Source organism: Notolabrus celidotus, chromosome 9 (genome assembly GCF_009762535.1).
Source record: "Notolabrus celidotus isolate fNotCel1 chromosome 9, fNotCel1.pri, whole genome shotgun sequence".
Classification (NCBI taxonomy): domain Eukaryota; kingdom Metazoa; phylum Chordata; class Actinopteri; order Labriformes; family Labridae; genus Notolabrus; species Notolabrus celidotus.
In genome coordinates this window covers 3,560,409-3,582,185 of record NC_048280.1, presented here as the reverse complement: position 1 = coordinate 3,582,185, position 21,777 = coordinate 3,560,409, and the positions used below count along the sequence as shown (strand labels likewise).

The 21,777-nt window shown below is 42.5% G+C and overlaps 1 protein-coding gene across 1 annotated transcript in view; it reads right to left on the bottom strand.

Moving 5' to 3' along the window:
* Positions 1 to 21,288, bottom strand: part of ppil2 (peptidylprolyl isomerase (cyclophilin)-like 2) — a 60,319-nt gene extending 39,031 nt beyond the window's left edge. Inside the window, exons 1-12 of the mRNA XM_034692341.1 lie at positions 21,124 to 21,288; positions 20,884 to 20,933; positions 19,729 to 19,774; positions 19,422 to 19,484; positions 18,391 to 18,442; positions 17,907 to 17,958; positions 16,351 to 16,442; positions 14,096 to 14,185; positions 13,918 to 13,993; positions 13,645 to 13,805; positions 4,305 to 4,380; positions 1,254 to 1,360 (exon numbers count right to left, since the gene is read on the bottom strand). Coding sequence (XP_034548232.1) covers positions 1,254 to 1,360; positions 4,305 to 4,380; positions 13,645 to 13,805; positions 13,918 to 13,993; positions 14,096 to 14,185; positions 16,351 to 16,442; positions 17,907 to 17,958; positions 18,391 to 18,442; positions 19,422 to 19,484; positions 19,729 to 19,774; positions 20,884 to 20,933; positions 21,124 to 21,155 — 897 coding nt within the window. The 5' untranslated portion in view covers positions 21,156 to 21,288. The remainder of the gene's footprint in view (positions 1 to 1,253; positions 1,361 to 4,304; positions 4,381 to 13,644; positions 13,806 to 13,917; positions 13,994 to 14,095; positions 14,186 to 16,350; positions 16,443 to 17,906; positions 17,959 to 18,390; positions 18,443 to 19,421; positions 19,485 to 19,728; positions 19,775 to 20,883; positions 20,934 to 21,123) is intronic.
* Between the last annotated feature and the right edge of the window lie 489 nt (positions 21,289 to 21,777).

Sequence of the window (21,777 nt, the reverse complement as noted above, 5' to 3'; positions counted from 1 at the left end):
TAAGAGTCTGGAGTTAGAGATAAGATGTGCATGTTTATCCAAAGGGGGCGCCAAATTCCTTCAACGCAGGCTTGAAGTTCCTCACAGGCGCTTTAATTATTTAAGTTTTCACCCAAATCTGCAACTGGAGGATCTGATGAATTATTGCTATCATAAGTTTTCTGTCATAGCTTCTCATTTCATCCCACACAGGTGAAGACGATCTACCGTATGTGTAGTGCTTTTGAATCTTCCTTCCTCTACATCATGTGTGACTAAGGTACAGAACTCGATCTCCAACGTCTCGCATTTCACGCCCGGCGGGGACAACGAGGGCATTGATGATTGAAACATCTTTAGCTGGGTAAGCAGCACTGGGCACTTTACAGAGAGGCGGGTTCTGGATCGGTTTGACTGAGAGTCTATGTGACAGTGAAACAGCACTCATTAATTCATAAACAGCAGGCCACAAATAGAGCTGTAATCTTGTGTGAAAACCACTAGGGAGTAAGGTTGGGGGGGCGGGAGAGGAGGAGGAGGAGGATGGGAGGCTCTGAGGGCAGGTTGTCTAACCGCTGCAACGTTCCCCTCATTATTCTGATTCGACAGCTCAGAAGCCAATGAAAACATAGCACATGAAGCGCCTGGTTACCGGGGCAGAAATGCATTCCTGGAACTCATGTTGTCTCTCTGGAGCCCCACACCTCACCTTAAAAAAAAAGAGGCACACATTTCTGCCAAGGTGTAAACCTGGCAACCCGGGGGACTGACTCTGCAAGAGGCTGATTTCAGTGTTTGGGAAAATTCCCCCCTGAATACCATTTAATCATCGACTCGGGCCAAACCAACACCACAACAACATTATTCCCAAAACCTGCACCAGCATATTAAATCAGCAGAGTCTGAGGTCAGAAAGTGCAGACCTCGTTTATAAAACTGCACCTCTCACGGGTCAGGGTGTTCCTCTCAAACTTTGATTTCTCGGTGAAATGATATCAGCTCACCAGCCTGGTTTCTGACTTCTTGAAACTACACACTCCATGTCTGAACTTCAAAGACCCTCTTCCTTGTTATTCTATCCTTCTGAAAACATGTGGAAATTCTTAGAAACCATAAGGGGCTCAGCCAGTTACACAAGAAAGGATGTAAATCCCGCTCTAAGGTTATCTCTTCTTACGTTGAGGAAACTAGGACAACTGAAGCAATCTCCCTCGATTTACAGCAAGCAGGGTGTTATTTCTTTCAGTTATTTGGGAGCAAATATATGTTATTACCTTATCACAGTGTAGCTCCACATTCAGGTCCCCTTTGTTGGTGTGCACACGGACGTATCCCTTTTTCTTCACGTACTGGTAGCGTACAGTGTCGTCTGCGATGGCGTCTGAAATATAAAAACACGAAAAAATGACATTATTTGAAAACTTTTCTGATTTGAGCTGTCAAGCTCACTCATTTTAAAAAAGTATGTTAATATTCAATAGATCAGTCAGGACGTTGTTATTCCAACGTATCAAGTGTTAGTCTCTGATCAACGCTCTTTGAATGAGAACTATCTGTTTTATTTTAGTGATGGCTGATGAAATTAACAACAACAACAACAACAACAACAATAGTATTGGTAATAATAATAATAATAATAATAATAATAATAATAATCATAATAATAATAATAATAATTATTATTATTATAATTATAATAATAATTATTACCATTATAATAATAACAATATCAAAAAATAACAGAAATAATAATAATAATGATAACAACAATAACAATATTATTAATGCTAGTCATAATAATGCTAACAATTATAATCATAATAATAATAATAATACGTATTATTATCATAATAATTATCATACTAATAATGATAATTATTGTGATAATAATAATGATTGTTATCATATTAATTATAATAATAATAAGTATTATTACCATAATAATAATTATTATTATTGTATTATAATACAAAATAATAATAAAAATTATAATAATAGTAATAATAATAATAATTATCATTATTATACTTCTAATAATTATAATAATGATAATAACTTTTTTATAGGGCACCTCTGAAAAAACAGTTTACAACGTGCTTTACATGGGCAGTGAAATAGAACAAGCAAGTCATAAAATCACACAAGGCAAGATCAAGAAATTAAACATTTTTTTAAAAGACATAAAAGAACTCTACAGGATATTTTTTTTAATATATATATTTTTTTAAAAAGGCAAAAAGTCTCTCCTCAAAGTTAAAAGGGAACAGCAGATATTTTTTTGAAATTTGGCAACCAGTCTTAGTTTATCTACCCAATGAAATTACAGCTTTGTTACAAAAAGGCGGAGTACCTCTCAATCTGAACCCTATTTTATAAATAAGAATTGCATTTTCCCATCCCCTTTTGCTGTTTATGGCGGGTTGCCGTTAGCCCTCTTTGGGAAGGGCTTGTGGCACGATGCCTTGTATAAGTTTACCTCTTTGCCAGTGTGTGTTTTGCTACTTGAGCGGCATGTGCTATAGGGTGTTGCTGTCTGGTTGTGAGTCTTGATCTGGGGGCTGTCGGGTTATTGTCTTCTTGTCTTGTTTTGTTTGTATCTTGTGGATTGTTTTGGTGTTCTGTCTTTTTCGTCTTTTATCTTCTTTGTCTTGTACTGATGTGTGTTGTTGTTGTTTTTTTGTTGTTTTTTTATGTCTTTCTAGTTTCTGTTTTTTTGTTGTTGTTGTTGTTGTTGTTGATGTCCACTTTGAAAATTAATAAAAAAATATATACAAAAAAGGCAAAAAGTAAAATAAAGTTCCAGTAAAATCAGGAAAGGCTCTGCAATGAAAGTATGTATTAAGAAGGGATTTAAAGTGATCACTGACTCTGGCAGATAGTTCCATAGTTTTGGATCCCTCACTTCAAACGCTCTGTCCCTTTTTGTTTTTGTTTTGGCATTTAAGACACACAGTGAACGTCTGCTTGAGAATCTCAACGTACGTGGTGGGTCGCACGGTATTAACAGGTCTGCTATAGAGAGCTTTAAATGTCTCGCCCACACAACTATCTCCCTCTATCCCTCTCTCCAACAGATGTGTGTCTAACATGAGTCTGGTCCTGCTGGAGGTTTCTGCCTGTTAAAGGAAGTTTGTCCTTGCCCCTGTAACTTGCTAAATGCTGACCTGCCAGACTCAAGCTGCTACAACTACTACTATCTGTCTCACCACTATCATCTCTCTCTCTCTTCATCTCTCTCTATCCCTCTCTCCAACACGGTCTCAGTAGATGTGTGTCTAACATGAGTCTGGTCCTGCTGGAGGTTTCTGCCTGTTAAAGGAAGTTTGTCCTTGCCACTGTAACTTGCTAAATGCTACAAAGTGCTCTGCTCATGGTGGATTAAGATGAGATCAGACTGAGTCCTGTTTGTTAATCATCTGTTGTTAAAGTGGCAGAAAAAGGGTGTAAAATGCCCATCAGTGTTTCTCAAAACCAAATCTGATGTCCTATAATGACTTCGTTTATAGATGTCATAGAGGAAGACAGTAATCAGAGGAATAAAAATCACATTCAAGATGCTAGAAACAAAGAATTTGAGCTTAAAATAAAATAAACCCTGAAATCAGCTTCCACTTTAGCGCAGTAGATAAATCCTGTGCCCTGTGTACAGAAGCTGTAGTCCTCACAGTGGGCGGCCATTGTTTGTTGATGTCATTCCTGGCTCTCCCTTCCCAGTTTCCCATTCTACTCACTGTCTTTTTGCTAAATTAAGACATAAACATCCAAAAACGAGCTTTAAAGAAATTACTCACACTAATTAATCATTAACGGAAATAATTGGGAGTTAATCTGGAGGTGGAATGGGATTCATTCATGCTTGAAGTTCTAATATCAACCCCTCTCTGCATACCACTTCACATATATAAGACTGTCTCTGTAACATGTCTCAGTGCTCCGGTGCTTAGACTAAGACGTACATCCCTAAAAGTAAACGACGGAACTCTCTTCTTCAAAAAGCTGAACTGGGTCACTAAATCCAAACACCGTCCTCCTCCTCTGAAGTGTACTGAACCTACTATGCAAGTTGCGTAACAGCAAATCTCTCTCATGGAGCAGCTCGGAGACTGACAGGAGAACACACACAGTCGAACAGAGCAGCTCCCACATGCAGCCACACTCAGCTGTGTGTGAGCGCCGAAGCTGCAGAAAGAGCAGGCGTGACTAGCCGCTGTGTTCGCTGGATAAAATAAAGATTAAAGCTACCAGAGAGAGAGAAGGCCAGGCGAAGGTTTTCAGTCTGCTGGGAATACGCAGAGGGTTTGTTTGTGTGTGAGGTGTTCACTTGCCTGCTTCGTGGACTGTTGCAGGAGTCATGGCTGTGGAGGTGAAGGAGGCAGAGACTCTGCCTGTCGAGTAGTGGGCCTGGGGAAAACAAGGGAGGAAAATAAAAAAATAGCAGCAGGGTTTGTGAGGCAGGCTTTTTTTGTCTTCTACTTTTCCTGATAATGAATACTCCATGGTGTTTGTTATCGGTCTTCAGTGGTCCTAAAAAGCCAGGAAGGAGAAATACAGTGCTGTGGAAAAGAATGTCTGTGAAGGTTCTCAGTCATCCAGTTTCGTTCCAGCTTTGAACTGTGAAAAAGTATTTGCCCACTTCCTGATTTCCAATGGTGGACAGTAATAAAGAGAATTTACTTGAGTACTGTACTTAAAGGTGACAAATCATGCAAAATGGACTTTTTAATGGTTCTCTACCTGAAATATGTGTCCCTGTCTACAAACCCCCCAAGAATGAAAATAATCCATTCTGCCCCTGTTCTGATTTCTACAACTTTCTGTAAATGTGTGCTGAAACGAGCCGTTTCAGACTTCAGTGTTTTTGTTACGTCACAACAATATCCGGTCTGTCACTGAGTCAGAGCTCGGAGCTTGTTCAGCCCATAGACTGTATAAAATACAACTCAACCCCTCCTCTGTTTTTCATTACCTGCACACGTGTGCTAACAAGGAGCTTAGGAGGGAGGCATGCTAGTTGTAGGCTGTCTTAATAAACACAAAGGTCGGTTTTACTCCCCACGTCTGCAGATTTGAAGATCTAGTGGATGATTTTTATTTATCATGGATAAGTGCTAGCACTAGTTAGCATAGCTACATAGCTACATGTCGTAGCTGTAGCTGTAGCTGTGTACCAAGACACACGTCGACATACTGACAAATAAAACAACAAGAAACACAGAATCTGTGACCAATGGTTCAGAAAGGTCCTGCTGCCTTTCTGGCAGAGGTCGGTTTTACTCCCCACGTCTGCAGATTTGAAGATCTAGTGGATGATTTTTATTTATCATGGATAAGTGCTAGCGCTAGTTAGCATAGCCACATAGCTACATGTTTGTAGCTGTGTACCAAGACACACGTCGACATACTGACAAATAAAACAACAAGAAACACTAAATCTGTGACCAATGGTTCAGAAAGGTCCTGCTACAGGCGCCTCTCCGTCAGGATCAGATTCTGGATCAGATTCAGAGGGTTGAAGTAACGTGATCTCTGAGCAGCCGTGTATATTCAGCCAACATGTAAACATTAGATCAACGTGTTGGAGAGCCGAGGGCACATCCACTTCCTGAGGGGGCGTGGTCAGAGAGAAAACAGACTGTTCTGAGGAGGAATGAAGAAGAGGGTTTTTCAGGCAGACCAAAATCTGATTTCAAAGTGTTTTTTTGAGCATAAACTTTAAAGACATGTTTTGGGGACCTCTTAGACCAATATATATTGATGAAAAAAGCGTGATATGTCACCTTTAAAACAATCCTGTAAAGAAGAGTGAGCCAAAATTTATCAAGACCGATCTGAAAGACTCATCGCCAGTTATCACAAACACTTGATTGAAGTTGTTGCCTCCAAGGGTGGCAAAATCAGTTACTAGGTTTAGGGGGCAATTACTTTTTCAGAGAGGCTCAGGTGGGTTTGGGTCACTTTTTCCCCTTAAAAAATAATACATCATTTATAAACTGCATTCAGTGTTTACTCTGGTTGTCTTTACCTAATATTAAAATGTATTTGATGATCTGAAACAGTGTGAAAAATATCAGAAATGAGGAAGGGGGCAAATACTTTTTTCACAGCACTGTACTTCACTTCCCTTTAGACTGAGAAGACCTCACACAACCCGAGGCAGAGGTTGCAAATCAGCTATGGCTCAACACCTGTATGCAAGGCTTCTACTTTATTCACATTATGAAGCAATGACTCATGCATTTCATTCAGCCAAATAGACAAATTAACAAAATAAAAGCCTCAGGGTCATCATCGGTGGATCGTAACTGAGGATACAAACACAGCAGGACCTTGCATCGACTCAGAGAGATGCCACGGTTGAAGGGGTTCAGTGGCACAGATGGGCACAGCGCCTTGGACACGTAGGGGGTTTGGAGGCTTATTCAAGGGCACCTCTCCAACTACCAGCCTACTCTCTATTTGCTGAGTATATGGTGGACTTGAGAAATGCACTTTGAGGTAAAACCCCTCCTCTAGGAGCTATGAATTCTTTGAAAGGTTCATAGTATCTATTGTATGTTTTTGGTGTTATTGGTTATTGGTGTATGATTTGGTTTATTGTGTGGTCACATGGATCAAGTAAATAGAGGGTCATGTGTTTGGGCAGAGATATTCTGCTCATCTAAGCTAAACTTTATTTGACTAAGATGTGGAAATTTGAGGGGATTTGTCTGTTTTTAGTTGTACTGACACCTGCATGGTTCAGGACCCTCTTCAAAAGGACACCTGCGCCCGGTGTGACGTGTTTGAGAACTGAGAGAAGAGGCTACAAAGTGGACACAGGTCTGCCCCGGGTCTCCTCCTGGTTATGGACAAATTCCACCAGATCCGTGACCGATCTGCTGGGGTCCTGCTCCGTGCTCTCTCTCGTCCGTCAACACCCACTGGTTGCGTTTTCAGAACGCAGCACGCAGCAGGACCACCGGACAGCTGGAGTCATGTGACCGAGGTTCTCCCGCTGTAATCCCTGAATCAAGGATTCTCCTCCTCCTCCTCTCCTCATCCATGTTGTCTTTCTGGTCCTCTGAAAACCTCTGACCTGTTGACTCCAGGCCTGGCTCCGCTCATCATGACTTTGGTTTGTTGTTGTAGTTAAGTGAAATACGATCTGGTGATAACACAGAGTGTTTGATTCTGAAAATTAACTTAATTTGGTGCCTGACTTCCTGTCCCGCTCCATCTGCTCTGTTGAGATTGATGCGTTGTGCTCCGGGATCCGTCAAAAATAGAAGTCTTGTGTTTCTGATCGATCCAGAGGGCTCCGAATTGCCGGATCAGAGACGGAGCAGATCCAGTGGAAGTTAACACATTGACTAGAATAGAAACCTATCAGATCTGGTGCTGTGACGGATCTGGTGGAAGTCAGATGTTAGACGTGCTCAGAAAAACTTCCAAAAAGGGAGCCGCCCTGATCAGATGCCTGAATCCAAGATGTCTGACCTCCTTACCCGTCCTTATGCCTGTGCCAAACTACCCAATAAGGGAAACTCATTCAGGAGGCTTTTATCCCTGGTGTCACTCCTAAGCACGCTACCTTAAGCTCATGAGTGCAGGCGAGGGCTGCACAGGATCAACTTTTAAATTGAAAATCTTGCCTTTCAGCTCAGACGGATGCAGCTTCTCTAACAAAATAATCTGCAGCTTTGGTTTTATATCAATAAGTCATTCATTGCAAAAGAACTCAAATCGTACAGAGTCTTTTTGTCCAACTTCTAGTCTAAATATGTCATTACATTTGATTAGAGCCACATTCACCTGACAAGTCCAGATATAACATCTAACTTCACTCTATAAGAAGCAAAAAGTAAAGCCAGAATTCTGCTGCAGCTACTCAGGCTTTATCTTCTGCTTGTAACATCTGATTGAATCAGATATTTTGCCTCAAAATCAAACAAATACTCTTGTTAGATTTGTGTTTTTGCAGTGTTGACTGTTTGGCTTACAGGCTTCATTTTTTTTAACTCAAAGCAAATAGAGAAATGGATAAACTGGCAGATGAATTAGCGATGAAAACCGATGCCACTAATGTAATATACGGTTGTGCTCATAAGTTTACATACCCTGGCAGAATTTATGATTTCTTTGGTAGTTTCTGTTTGTCATTATGATATAAAAAGAGTAAATAGAGGGCTGCACGGTGGTGCAGTGGGTAGCGCTGTTGCCTCACAGCTAGAAGGTTCTTAGTTCGAATCCCCAGCCGGGCAGGTGCCTTTCTGTGTGGAGTTTGCATGTTCTCCCCGTGCATGCGTGGGTTCTCTCCGGGTACTCCAGCTTCCTCCCACGGTCCAAAAACATGCTCACCAGGTTGATTGATCACTCTAAATTGCCCGTATGTGTGAGTGTGTGCATGGTTGGTTGTATGTCTCTCTGTGTTAGCCCTGTGGTAGGTTGGCGACCTGTCCAGGGGGTACCCTGCCTTCCGCCCATAGCCAGCTGGGATAGGCTCCAGCCCCCCGTGACCCCCAACGGGATAAGCAGTCAAGATAATGGATGGATGGATGGATGGAAGAGTAAATACAGTTGTTCACCCAACCACTAACCATGAGCTGTGGCGGTTCTAGACCAATTTTACTGGGGGGGGGGGCAGGCTGGGGCCAAGGGTGTTGTCAGAGGGACACATTCAACCCTGACAAAAGAGACTGAGAGGGGCGAGGACCGGCTGAGAACAAACTGGCAAAGCATCAGTGCATCCCTATATACTAGACATATATACTACTGTGTACTAGATCAACATGCAGACTGACAGCAGCTGTTTGGATGTTTACACTCAACATGAGTCCCTTAGCGCTCTAAGGGACTGGAACCAAGTGGCACAGGCATGTGTTCCGCCTGTAACATCAGCGCGATACCGAAGCTTTTTTTATTGTATAATATTTGTTTGGTGTGGAGGGGGGGCCACAGGGGGGTCCAGGTTCAGTTTTACAGGGGCACTGGCCCCTATTGGCCCCTCCCAGAGCCGCCACTGACCATGAGTGGGGAAAAAAAAGGTTTTCTCTTATCATTCATATTCTCTGAAAAATGGCAAAAAAAAATCACAAATTCTGCCAGGGTATGTAAACTTATGAGCAAAACTGTATGTTTCATAAGGCAAGATATAAACATTAATTTCAAGATTTTGTTTGTTGGAAATATTAATTTTATTCTTATTTTTTTAAATTTAATTTTAATTTAATTTTAAAGGCCCTGTGAGGAGTTTTGAACTGGCTGAGAAACAGACTGAAAATGATACCGATGCCTCTTTATGACCTTCAATAGCAAACAAGACCATCAGCAACAACACTGACACCTTCTCTGTTGTCATATTTAATGCCTGAAACCGCCCTGAGGGGGTAGGTGTCAGACCAGATGATGGACATCTCACTTCAGAAACAGACTTTGACTGTTTTCATGGAAAATAATCACATTCCCTGATAAAAACGGTGGATTGCTCTCTCTCGGTGGGGAGTGAGACTTTGCTCCAAGTGGGGGAGTTTAAGTATCTCGGGGTCTTGTTCGCTAGTGAGGGTAAAATGGAGCGCGAGATCCACAGGCGGATTGGTGCGGCGTCGGCAGTGATGCGGACGTTGTATCGGACCATAGTGGTGAAGAGGGAGCTGAGCCGGAAGGTAAAGCTTTCGATTTACCAGTCGGTCTACGTTCCAACCCTCACCTATGGTCATGAGCTGTGGGTCATGACCGAAAGGATAAGATCGCGGATACAAGCGGCTGAAATGAGTTTTCTGCGAAGGGTGTCTGGGCTCAGCCTTAGAGATAGGGTCAGGAGCTCGGACATCCGGAGGGAGCTTGGAGTAGAGGTCAAGGTGGTTCGGGCATCTGATAAGGATGCCTCCCGGACGCCTCCCTTTAGAGGTGTTCCGGGCACGTCCAACTGGGAGAAGGCCCTGGGGTAGACCCAGAACGCGGTGGAGGGATTATATCTCCCGCCTGGTCTGGGAACGCCTCGGGATTCCCCAGGAGGAGCTGGAAAGTGTCGCCGGGGAGAGTGATGTCTGGGTCAATTTGCTTGGACGGCTACCCCCGTGACCCGACCCCGGATAAGCGGAAGAAAATGGATGGATGGATGGATGGATGGATGGATGCCTGATAAAGTTGACTGTTTAAAGACAACAGGATGAGGTTTTTGTTGAAAACACTAATTGCATATAAAGGACAAGAGATAAGAGGTATCACTTTGTCCACAAGGGAGCGCCAGAACCGATACAAAACATAAGTTCCTCACAGCAGCTTTAATTTATCTTTTGTTTTATTTTTCATATATTTGTATTCTATTTTTATTTTATTTTATTTATTTATTTTTCATGTATCATATCGTCTTTTTAATTCATGAGTCTTCCCTTTTTTCTTATTTCTAATATAACTTAAAGCTGCTGTGAGGAACTTTTGTTTTGTATCGATTCTGGCGCCCCCTTGTGCACAAAATGATACCTCTTATCTCTTGTCCTATACATGCAAAAGTAGTGTTTTCAACAAAAACATCATTCTGTTGTCTTTTAACCGTCAACTTTATCAGGCAATGTGATTCTTTTCCATGAAAACAGTCAAATAAAGGCTGTTTCTGAAGCGAGATGTCCATCATCTGGTCTGACACCTACCCCCTCAGGGCGGTTTCAGGCATTAAAAATGACAACAGAGAAGGTGTCAGTGTTGTTGCTGATGGTCTTGTTTGCTATTGAAGGTCATAAAGAGGCATCAGTATCATTTTCAGTCTGTTTCTCAGCCAGTTCAAAACTCCTCACAGGACCTTTAATTAATTCATCAATTCATTGGATTGGACTCTAGTGTTTGTCATTGTACGATGTGTTTTTGTTTGTCTGTAAAAATATAAAACTGGGTAACATGCACTTTTTGATTGATTTATGTAGCAGAAAAACCTAATGATTGTAATGTTTGTTTGATTTTTAAACCGATGCAGTCTGTGTTTGTATCTCCAGCTCATTGGTGAAATATTACACTGGACATCGGGATCCGCTGAACACGTCTGGCAGGTCCTCTGCTCAAAGTGTGCTCGGACAGGACAGACACTGTCTCATTAAAAACAGCCTGCAGCTTCATCCTCCAGTGGAGGAATAATCGCTCCACTCAGCCCACACCTCTTTCCAGCCACACACTTGGCCGGTCCCCTCGTTTGCACTAAGTGGTGCATCAAGTGCAAACTACCTTAATGACGGCCTCTGCAGCTTCTGTGTGATTAAGAGCGCAGCATCCTCATCCCTGGGAGATTTATACCATCTCATAATTAAGGGGCGTCAGATATGCTTTAAGGTTCTTTGAGTTTAAATGATAGTAGAACACTTTCGCTGGATAGTAATACACAAAATCCAAATATATCCCCCGACAATGAAGTGGGATTTGTTGGAGTTATTTAAGTAAGTGGAATAGGAGCTCAGGAAGATGAAAGAAGAGACGTGGAAAGGGATTTTTAAAAGTCTACACTACAGTCCTGGTTTCGCATTCTTCTGCTCCAGTTCTTGTGAAGGCGCATGAAAGTGTAGACTTTACCTTGTATGCTCCGTCTGACCTATATTCCCCGTTCTCTCAGATGCTGTCAGAGCGTCACATCGACTGTGAACTCCAGACGGAGAGCAACCGAGGAAAGCTTGGGCGCAAGAAAAAGCAGACACGGCGTAGCATCAAGCGAGAGCTGATAAGAAGAGGAGTGTTGACGCCGCTCAAACTGAATCAGACACCCCCCCCCCCCCCCCCCCTCCCCTCTCCCAGTCATTCAAGGACAGAGTCGCGGTGGTAGCGTGGCCGCAGTTGACCTTTTTTGTTACACATCTTTGTGTTTGTTTCCTCAAAGTTAAACCTTTTTCATGACTGAAAGCATCACAGAGGTCGTTATAACCAAGATGACAAAAACCCCTTACATATCCAAAGAGGCCTTAGCTGAAACATGAGACTCACAAATGTTCTTCTATTCTGGACCCTGATGTTCTTTTACTGACTGAGTCTTTCACATTTCTGTTCACACTCCTGTATTGTTGTATTATTTATCTTCCCTCGCAGTCCTGTAGATGTTCTTTATTCTGCTTCTGGATGCAATTGTTTATCTTGTTGCCGACAGTTCTGTCAGTGTATGACTGTGTGTTTAGCTCCCTCTTGTGTACACTGTAAAAATTACACCGTTCATCAGATGGTTGGCAGCAGGAACAACATATCTGAAGGAGTGAAATATCAGGTAGAGGGTGGATGATTTAGTAACTTAAAAAGGAGATGGAAGGAAGCTTTAACTCTTGTAGGACTTAAGAGATCCAAAAAGTGGTCTTAAGTTGGATCTGTGTTCTCAAAAGTCCAATTTCTAATGTCAAGAATGATCTTTGATTTTGAAATGTAAAAACAGAAGAAGAGAATTTTGGATTAATCGTAGCTTGTCCCTAGTTTGTCACATCCAGGAAAAAGGTTGAGAAAACTCTCCAAGTCCTTTAAAGTGGCCGCTTTCCATGAGGTCAGAGGTCAGCCTCCTGAATCAGAGACTGAACTTGAGGCGTTTTTCGACCAGAGGGACTTTACCCCTGAACTACGTGCGTTTCGACAGGTGGACCCAGGGTCTAAATTTAGTTCAGGGGTAGATAATCTCCCCCCCTTAAAAAGCCCCTGCTTTGAAGGGCACAGAACCTTTTAGTTCAGGGTAAAGTAGTTCTGGGGGCTAAAAGACCCCGGAACTCTTTAGTCCTCAAGTCAGAGCAAACTGGTGATTTTAGAGTCATCGTTGTATAAAAGCCCCAACATTGTGACATTTCCACACTGGTGGAACCAAATGAAAACATCCGGTTCATTTTCAGAACAAAACACAGACAGTTGCACTCTAGTCAATGTGTTAACTTCCACTGGATCCGCTCCGTCTCTGATCCGGCAGGTCGGAGCCCACCGGATCAGATACACAGGACTTCCATTTATGCCGGGTGCCGGAGCACGACGCATCAATCTCAACAGAGCAGATGGAGCGGGACAGGAAGTCAGGTTTCACCAAAACAAAGTGAAAACATCCGGTTAATTTTCAGAATAAAACACTCTGTGTTATCACCAGATCGTATTTCACTTAACTACAACAACAACAAACCAAAGTCATGATGAGCGGAGCCAGGCCTGGAGTCAACAGGTCAGAGGTTTTCAGAGGACCAGAAAGACAACATGGATGAGTAGAGGAGGAGGAGGAGAATCCTTGATTCAGTGATTAGAGCGGGAAAACCTCGATCACATGACTCCAGCTGTCCGGCGGTCCTGCTCCGTGCTGCATTCAGAAAACACAACTGGTGGATGTTGACGGACGAGAGAGCACGGAGCAGGACCCCAGCAGGTTGGAGCTGGACCGGACACAGATCTGGAACTAGCTGCTAAAACAGGAGCTGGATTCTTTTGTTGTGAAGGAAATGAAGGAAAGGTGATGCCATAAACCTGTGTCATGTCATTTCTCTTGCTGCCACATGAGTCAGAAGTTCAACGCTGCAGGTTGAAATGTAAAGCTGATACCTCAGACTGAGCAATGAGCTCACATTACCTCAAGTGGTCACCTTAATATTTGAATGTCTACCACCAAGAGCATTACTTAGACATTGAGGACCAGTTTCAATACTTCCCCTCTCTCCTCTTGTTTAGAACTGAGTATGTATTATAGTATGGTTTACTTACAGCATTGAGTTTGTCCGTCTTCTTGGCCACTGGTTCCTTCATGGTGGAAGCCAGAAGCTGATCCCCCTTGTAGTCTTTGTACAGCTCAGCTAATGTCTCCCTGGTCTCCAGATTGGTGGTCTTAAGGTGGTACGCTGGGTCCAGCTTGGCTTTTTCCTCATCTAAACAGAGCCGGGGAAAGACCAAGGAAATGGTCATCACTTTTGTTTTCAAGAAGGAGAGTTTGATGCCGTATCAGTGCAGATACATGGGAGGAAATGTTCGATAACTCACCTGGATCCAACACCTTCAGGTTGTTTTTTACGTGGAAGAAGTTGGAGACGTTGAATTTGTCCAGGTTTGTTGGGTCCTAAAAAGACAAGACAAATTAACTTCCCATCAAGTTAAAGGTGAAGTTTCCTTTGAGGAATGCTTTTGGATTTTGTAAACCAAAATGAAGCAACAACCCCACCTGAAGAGTGATGATGTCCTGCCTGGTGAAGGGTTCGTCTGTCAGCAAATCTTTATAACTTTTGGTCTTAATGTTGAGCTGTTCCACAGACTGGAGGGAGAGAGAGGGGTTAAAAAACATACAATCAATTAAATAATTCAGACATTTCTTTATTTCAAAACATTCCTCTATGCAGTATTTCCCACAAATTAAGCTGTGCAAAGAAAAAAAAAAAAGCAGAAATTAAAAAAGATGCAGTTCCCGGAGTGTCCTCTAGAGCAGGGGTTCCCAAGTGTGGGTCGGGACCCCCTTGGGGATCGCGAGACACAAATGGGGGGTTGTTAGATTATTTTAATTATCTAAAAATATTGACTATTAATTATATTTGTTTATTTACCTTATTTTTTATGTTTATCTTCCTTTTTGTTTGTACTATTAATTATTATTATTTGTTTATTATTATTATTATCATTTTTTTCTTATTTTTGTTGGTTTTGTATTACTTATATCTAATTTGTTAACTTGTGTTGAACAAAGAAATACTGAAAAAGTTTTTTTTTTTTTAAACATTGAATGACAAGTTATCTAAAAATACTACATTTGATTCATTATAGTAAAAAATATCTAGAGAAATAGTAGCTAAACTTGAAATAAAACCTTGAAAATAGAAAATGTGATGAGTTTTCTGCCTTTCTTTTTACCAGATGACTCCTAAGGCTGTCTACCATGAGTCTGGTCCTGCTGGAGGTTTCTGCCTGTTAAAGGAAGTTTGTCCTTGCCGCTGTAACTTGCTAAATGCTAGGTTCCTCTGGATCTCTGCCTTAGACATGCTAGACTCAAGCTGCTGGAACTATCTCTCTCCCTCCCTCTCTTTCTCTTCCTCTCTCTCTCTCCCTCTCTCTCTCTCTCTCCCTCTCTCTCTCTCCCTCTCTCTCTCTCCCTCTCTCTCCCTCCCTCTCTCCCCTTCTCTCTCCCTCTCTCTCTCTCTATGCCTCTCTCTCTCTCTGCCTCCCCTTCTCTCTCCCTCTCCCTCCCTCCCTCCCTCCCTCCCTCTCTCTCTCTCTCTCCCTCTCCCTCCCTCCCTCTCTCTCCCTCTCTCTCTATGCCTCTCTCCCTCTCTGCCTCCCCTTCTCTCTCCCTCTCTCTCTCCCTCTCCCTCCCCTTCTCTCTCCCTCTTTCTCTCTCTCTCTCCCTCTCCCTCCCCTTCTCTCTCTCTATCCCTCTTTCTCTCTCTCTATGCCTCTTTCTCTCTCTCTATGCCTCTCTCTTTCTCTGCCTCTCTCTCTCCCTCTCCCTCCCCTTCTCTCTCCCTCTCTCTCCCTCCCTCCCTCCCTCTCTCTCTCTCTCTCTCCCTCTCTCTCTCCCTTTCCCTTCCTCTATCTCTCTCTCTCTCCCTCTCTCTGTCCCTCTCTCCGTCCCTTTCTCTGTCCCTCTCTCTGTCCCTCTCTCCGTCCCTCTCTCCCTCTCTCTCTATCCCTCTCTCCAACACGGTCTCAGCAGATGTGTGTCTAACATGAGTCTGGTCCTGCTGGAGGTTTCTGCCTGTTAAAGGAAGTTTGTCCTTGCCACTGTAACTTGCTAAATGCTGCAAAGTGCTCTGCTCATGGTGGATTAAGATGAGATCAGACTGAGTCCTGTCTGTAAGATGGGACTGGATCTTATCCTGTCTTGATGTTGGGTCTTTGTTAATAATAGAACATAGAGTACGGTCTAGACGGTGCACTTCAATCAATGCATGAACAGGAGGGACATACTGCAGGTGCTCTCTGATCACCTGCAGCGCATGTGTCAGGCAGTGACTAACGACTGTCTGAAACATAACTCAGGGATGTCGATCATATAAGGAGAATTAAAAGTAAAATCAGAGATTATACTTGGACTGCAAAAAAATGTACTTGGGTGGGTCGCCCTTCTATGTGTGGGAAGCACTGCATTCATATCACAGCCTACACTCCTGTTTTTCTTCCAAACCAACAAGTTATGAAAAACATGTTTGTCAAATGTATCTGTGAAACCAGAGGAGGCGCCTCTGAAGAGCGTGTAATCCTCAATTTGTTCAGAAAAAAAAACATCTGCTCTGCTAAACTAATGTGATGTGACGTGAGGCAGCTGCTTGTGAGACCATGTGGGCTGAGGTTCTGGGTTGTATCAGCAAGAAATCTGAATCAATAACATCTCAGTGTGTTTTGTTTGGGTGTGTAATTTTAGACATCGATCTGTTCCACAAAAGTATCTGTGCGAGGATCAATGCAGGGACAGTGTGCGAGTTCACCCACCTCATAGGAGAACACGTTGCCGGTGACCTTGTTGGCAACAATGTGAGAGTTATTTGTGAAGATGTTGTACATAACGGGGCAGTGATACTTTCCTGGAATGAAATTTAAAAAAAAGTAAAGTCAGAAGCAAGAAGAGCAGCAGAGTCTCCTCTCTCCTCTCTCCTCACAGAAATTACCCTCTGACTCTCTTTAAGTCACATTTTCTCTATCAAGCTGCTCTCTCACTCAGCGATGCAGAGAGTCGAGTGTGAGTCTGACCTTCTCTCTCTAAACCATCGCCTGATTTTCATGATTAAGAATCAGAAAATTAAACTTGTTCAGCTCTAACGATAAAAATCAACACACATTATGTTCTTATTTCCTAAATGATAGCTTAGAGGTTAGGGTACATTTGTAGACCCCCCCCCCAGCATGCAGGCCTGCTTGTGGTACCTAACGTCTCTAAAAGTAGTATGGGAGGTAGAGCCTTCAGTTATCAGGCCCCTCTCCTTTGGAATCATGTACCAGTCAAAGTCCAGGAGGCAGACACCCTCTCTACTTTTAAGAGTAGGCTTCAAACTTTCCTTTTAGATAAAGCTTATAGTTAGAGCTGGATCAGGCTTGGATGAGCTCTTAGTTATGCTGCTATAGACTTAGACTGACACACCGGGATCCTATCTCACCCCCCATCACTTCCTGTCCCATTAAAGTTACTAACCATAGACCTTTTTGGAGTCCCTGAGCTCCTTTGTCTCCTTCCTCTGGATCTCTGCTGTAGACATGCCAGACTCCAGCTGCTACAACTACTACTATCCATCTCCCTATCCCTCCCCCCCCCCTCTCTCTCTCTCTCTCTCTCTCCCTCTCTCTCTCCCTCTCTCTCCCTCTCTCTCTCTCCCTCTCTCTCCCTCTCTCTCCCTCCTGTCTCTCCCCCTCTCTCCCTCTCTCTCTCACCCTCTCTCCCTCTCTCTCTCTCTCTCTCTCTCTCCCTCCCTCTCTCCATCTCTCTCTCTCTCTTCCTCCCCTTCTCCCTCTCCCTCTCCTCCCTCTCTCCCTCTTCCTCCATCTCTCTCCCTCTCCTTCTCCTTCTCTCTCTCTCTCCCTCTCCTTCTCTCCCTCTCCCTCTCTCTCTCTCTCTCTCTCTCTCTCTCTCTCTCTCTCTCTCTCTCCCTCTCTCCCTCTCTCCCTCTCTCCCTCTCTCCCTCCCTCTCTCTCTCCCTCTCTCTCTCTATCCCTCTCTCCAACACAGTCTCAGCAGATGTGTGTCTAACAGGAGTCTGGTCCTGCTGGAGGTTTCTGCCTGTTAAAGGAAGTTTGTCCTTGCCACTGTAACTTGCTAAATGCTGCAAAGTGCTCTGCTCATGGTGGATTAAGATGAGATCAGACTGAGTCCTGTCTGTAAGATGGGACTGGATCTGATCCTGTCTGGGACTGGATCTTAGCCTTTGTTATAATAGAACACAGAGTACGGTCTAGACCTACTCTGTTTGGAAAGAGTCTGAGGATATTGTTGTTGTGATTTGGCGCTATATAAATAAAGATTGATTGATTGATAGACATGCATTAGGCGTATTTACCATCGCTGTTCTTGGCAAAGTTAAGCTTGACGAGGGACTTTGCTTCCAGTTTCTGTGGGAAAGGAAAAACTTAGATGTTAGTGTGCAATCATAAAAACGATATAATACCAAATGAGACTACAAAAATCAGAGGGAAATAAAGTTTCTTCTTCTGTGAAAGCTGGTGACTAGAATTAAAACAAAAACTATAAAAACAGATGCAGAATGAAGGAAAGCAACTCGGGACAGATCCTCTGTAGTGAGTCAATTATCTATATGAAAGGTAGCTTGTTGCTGAATCTTGTGTAATCATATCTTCCCTCTGTATAAGGTTAAAGTGTTTATACAGGGTTACTGACAAATACTACATGTACTCATGTGACCTGAAACACAAGGTTCACATTAAATAGGAAGTAGATGAAGATTGGTTTTTTTTCTTATTAGAATCATTGTTATAACAACATTTATTGAGCTTATTTATTTAACTTGAGTAGAGTTGAGTTACCTCTCCAGTGGCGGGGTTAGTCCCGAACTTCTTGATCCATGGGACGATGCTCCTGAAACACGAGTTAGAAAGGAAGTCATTTTAAAAGGGTAAACCAGAGGCAGCCAGATATCTCAACACATACAACCAGATGAGTGTACATTTTAGACAGCACACATCCTCTGTCCTTATCATTTTTTTGAACTTCAACTATTTGCCTCCATGTTGTTTTCAGTATGACGCCAAAAGTAAAGACTAAAGTAGAACACTTAGAGCACTAAGTTTTCATTGTTACATATCTCAACCTGATCTTATGTTGGCGACACAGACAATTGTGCAACAGATCTACCTCACAAGTGATCCTTTATCCCCAATCAGAGAAAGGGTGGTACTGGTATTAAGCCAGTTTTGTATAACTCTCTATACAGGTGCTGCTAGAATTGTCCAAATTCTTGATTTGGGAAGCCATACCTCTAATTCAGGTGTGATCAGTGTCTGGGGTTAAGTTAGGGTTAAAAGGGGCAAAGTTGGTAGCGGTCTAAGCGTGCACCCCATATACAAGAGCTATAACCCTCGTTGCAGAGGTCGCAGGTTCGATTCCAACCTCGACCATTTGCTGCACATTTGCTCTCTGCTCACCACATTTACTGTCTCTCTTCAGCTGTCCTATCCATTAAAGGAAAATATGCCCAAAAATATATCTTAAAAAAAAGTTAGGGTTAAAAAAACATTAATACTGCAAGGAATGTGTGTTGTATCTTACTGTGTAGAAGAAATATAGATCACTGAAACTACATGGACACCAACTAATACCATACATAAGTACATGTAAGGTAAATATGATTGATACAAAGTTTTTGAAACTTAAGTCTACATAAACCTTCATCCAATATGTCTTCATGTTTATAACATGATCATCTTTTTTTACTTTTAAAGTTTCTGTTCTAACTCAAGAGGACGTATGAAATCTTAACCTGGTTAAACAAAGGTTAAAAAGAAATAGGGTTCATGATATTATGTTGTGTGTTTTGACATCAAAATGATGTACTTACAGCAGGTCAAAGATGACTCCCTCTTCAGTACACATAGGGTACTCGAATGGCTGAAGGCACAAGCTGAAATGTTTAAGAGAAACAACTTGAGACAAAGAGAAACAACTTGTTTACAATGCATAAATACAATGAGAACACTAATATCCAGTCAGATTTTGTGTTGTAATTTTATGACATTAATATTCTCCTTATTTGTGCACAAATACTGCAGCCAAGTTCCCTCCACTATAGGAGGAAAAACAGTCAAAACAGAGAGAAGCAGAGTTTGTGTTCTTCTCCTTGGGATGATAGAAATAGAGTTTCTCACCTGCAGTGATCAAAGGGAAGTCGTCTGAAGTTTGACCGTGGGATTTCTGAAAAGTAAAAGCATACAATAATAAAGCTTAAAACAGATGTGTACAGATAAAGAGAGGAGGCTAAAACTCAGAGACTGCAACAAAAGACATCTGACGTCTGGTCTTCAACCAGCCTAAGACAGCTCATGTCACTCCCCTTCTCATTTCGCTACACTGGCTTCCAGTTGCAGCTCGCATCAGATACAAAACTCTAATCATGACTTACAAAGCAGTCACCAAAACCGCTCCAGTTTACCTGGAACCCCTCATCCAGGTCTACTGCCCTTCTCGCCCGCTACGCTCAGCCTCTGAAAAGCGCCTAGTGCTTCCAGCACACAAGGCCTCAAAATCACTAGCTGGACTCTTCTCTTCTGTTGCCCCTAAATGGTGGAATGAATTGGCCAACTCCATTCGATCTGCAGAGTCCCTCTCTACTTTCAAAAGACAGCTAAAGACCCAGCTCTTTAGGAAGCACTATGCACTTAGCTAGACTGTTCTCCACTGTTGTCCCCAGTGGCAGATCATGTCTTCAAGCTACAGTTGACTCACACTGTCCTGCTCTACTCTGGGAATCTGTGTTCAGGTCTGGAGTGACCCAGCACTTGGTACTTTGGTCATTATTGTGATGATGTTAATTATTGATGATGATAATGGAAGGTCTTAAATGGTTTGGTTGCTTCATTGTAGATGTTCCTTATTTAAAATAAATAAATTCCTTATTTACTTTGTGCATTGCCTTTACACTGTTTGGCAGTACCTGCATTCAAATGGACTTGAAGCACTTTGTTACTCTTACTGATCTTGTTTCCTCTTGTCTAGATCTTTGCTTGTGTTGTTCTTGTTCTCGTATGTACGTCGCTTTGGATAAAAGCGTCTGCTAAATGACATTGTAACATTGTAACATTGTAACATCTACTGTATGCATGTGCTAAGTTGTTAAACATGTTACTTCACTATAAAAGGATACAAAAGATTCATTTTAGTGAGAATTTGTCAATAAAGTAAATAATAATAGCCTCTTAGAAGTTCAGTAAGGAAACATGTTGTTAAAACATCAATAATGTAAAAAACTACAAACATAAACAGAGTTAGCTAACGCTGGGTCTCAACGTTATGCTAACACTCACCTGCTTTCTTCCCTCCGTAGAAATGTGTGTATTCTGTACATGTAATGTACCTATAAAGATGACAACACACATGTTAATACACTGGAAGAGAATAAAGTCACACTGAATGAAGTGAAACCTGAAGTGTTGACAGAAACAGACTAACGTGTTTCAGAGTAAGCTAGCTAGCTAGCACACATGAACAAGCTAACATGGCTAACAGGCGCGTGTCAGAGTTTCTGTTCTTTCTTTGAAACTCACATTTTATCCTTTTGGTGCTGCCGCTTCCCCATCTTTAGATCCTTGTGGGGTTTATAGATATATAGATATATATGGATCAAATTAAAACTTGACCAACACAAACACTCAGTCTGCTCGCCTTCTGTGACTTCCTGTTTATTACCTACGTCACGACTTCGTCTTCTTCTTCTCTGGAGTTAAAGGCGGACAGCAACCAAACTAAAAAGGTGCATACCGCCACCTGCTGTACCAGAGAGTGTCACTTCAGGGTTCAGGTAAAATTCTACACCATGCAAACATGAGACAATCAGACAATAACCAAAAACTAATCAACTAAATAATATCAGTATATATATTAACAACTGTATAGTTAGAGCTGGATCAGGCTTGGACCAGCTCTTAGTTGTGCTGCTATAGGCTTAGACTGCCGGGGAACTGACAGACTGGGATCCCCTCTCTCCCTCTCTCCCTCTCTCTCTTACTTCAACACTTCCTGTCCCTTTAAAGTTACTAACCATAGACCTTTCTAGAATCCATGAGCTCCCCTTGTCTCCTAGGTTCCTCTGCCGTAGACGGCCTGCAGCTGTGGACGTGCCAGACTCCCACTGCTACAACTACTAGTATCCGTCTCCCATCTCTCTCTCTGTCTCTTCATCTCTGTTAAAGGATGTTTAA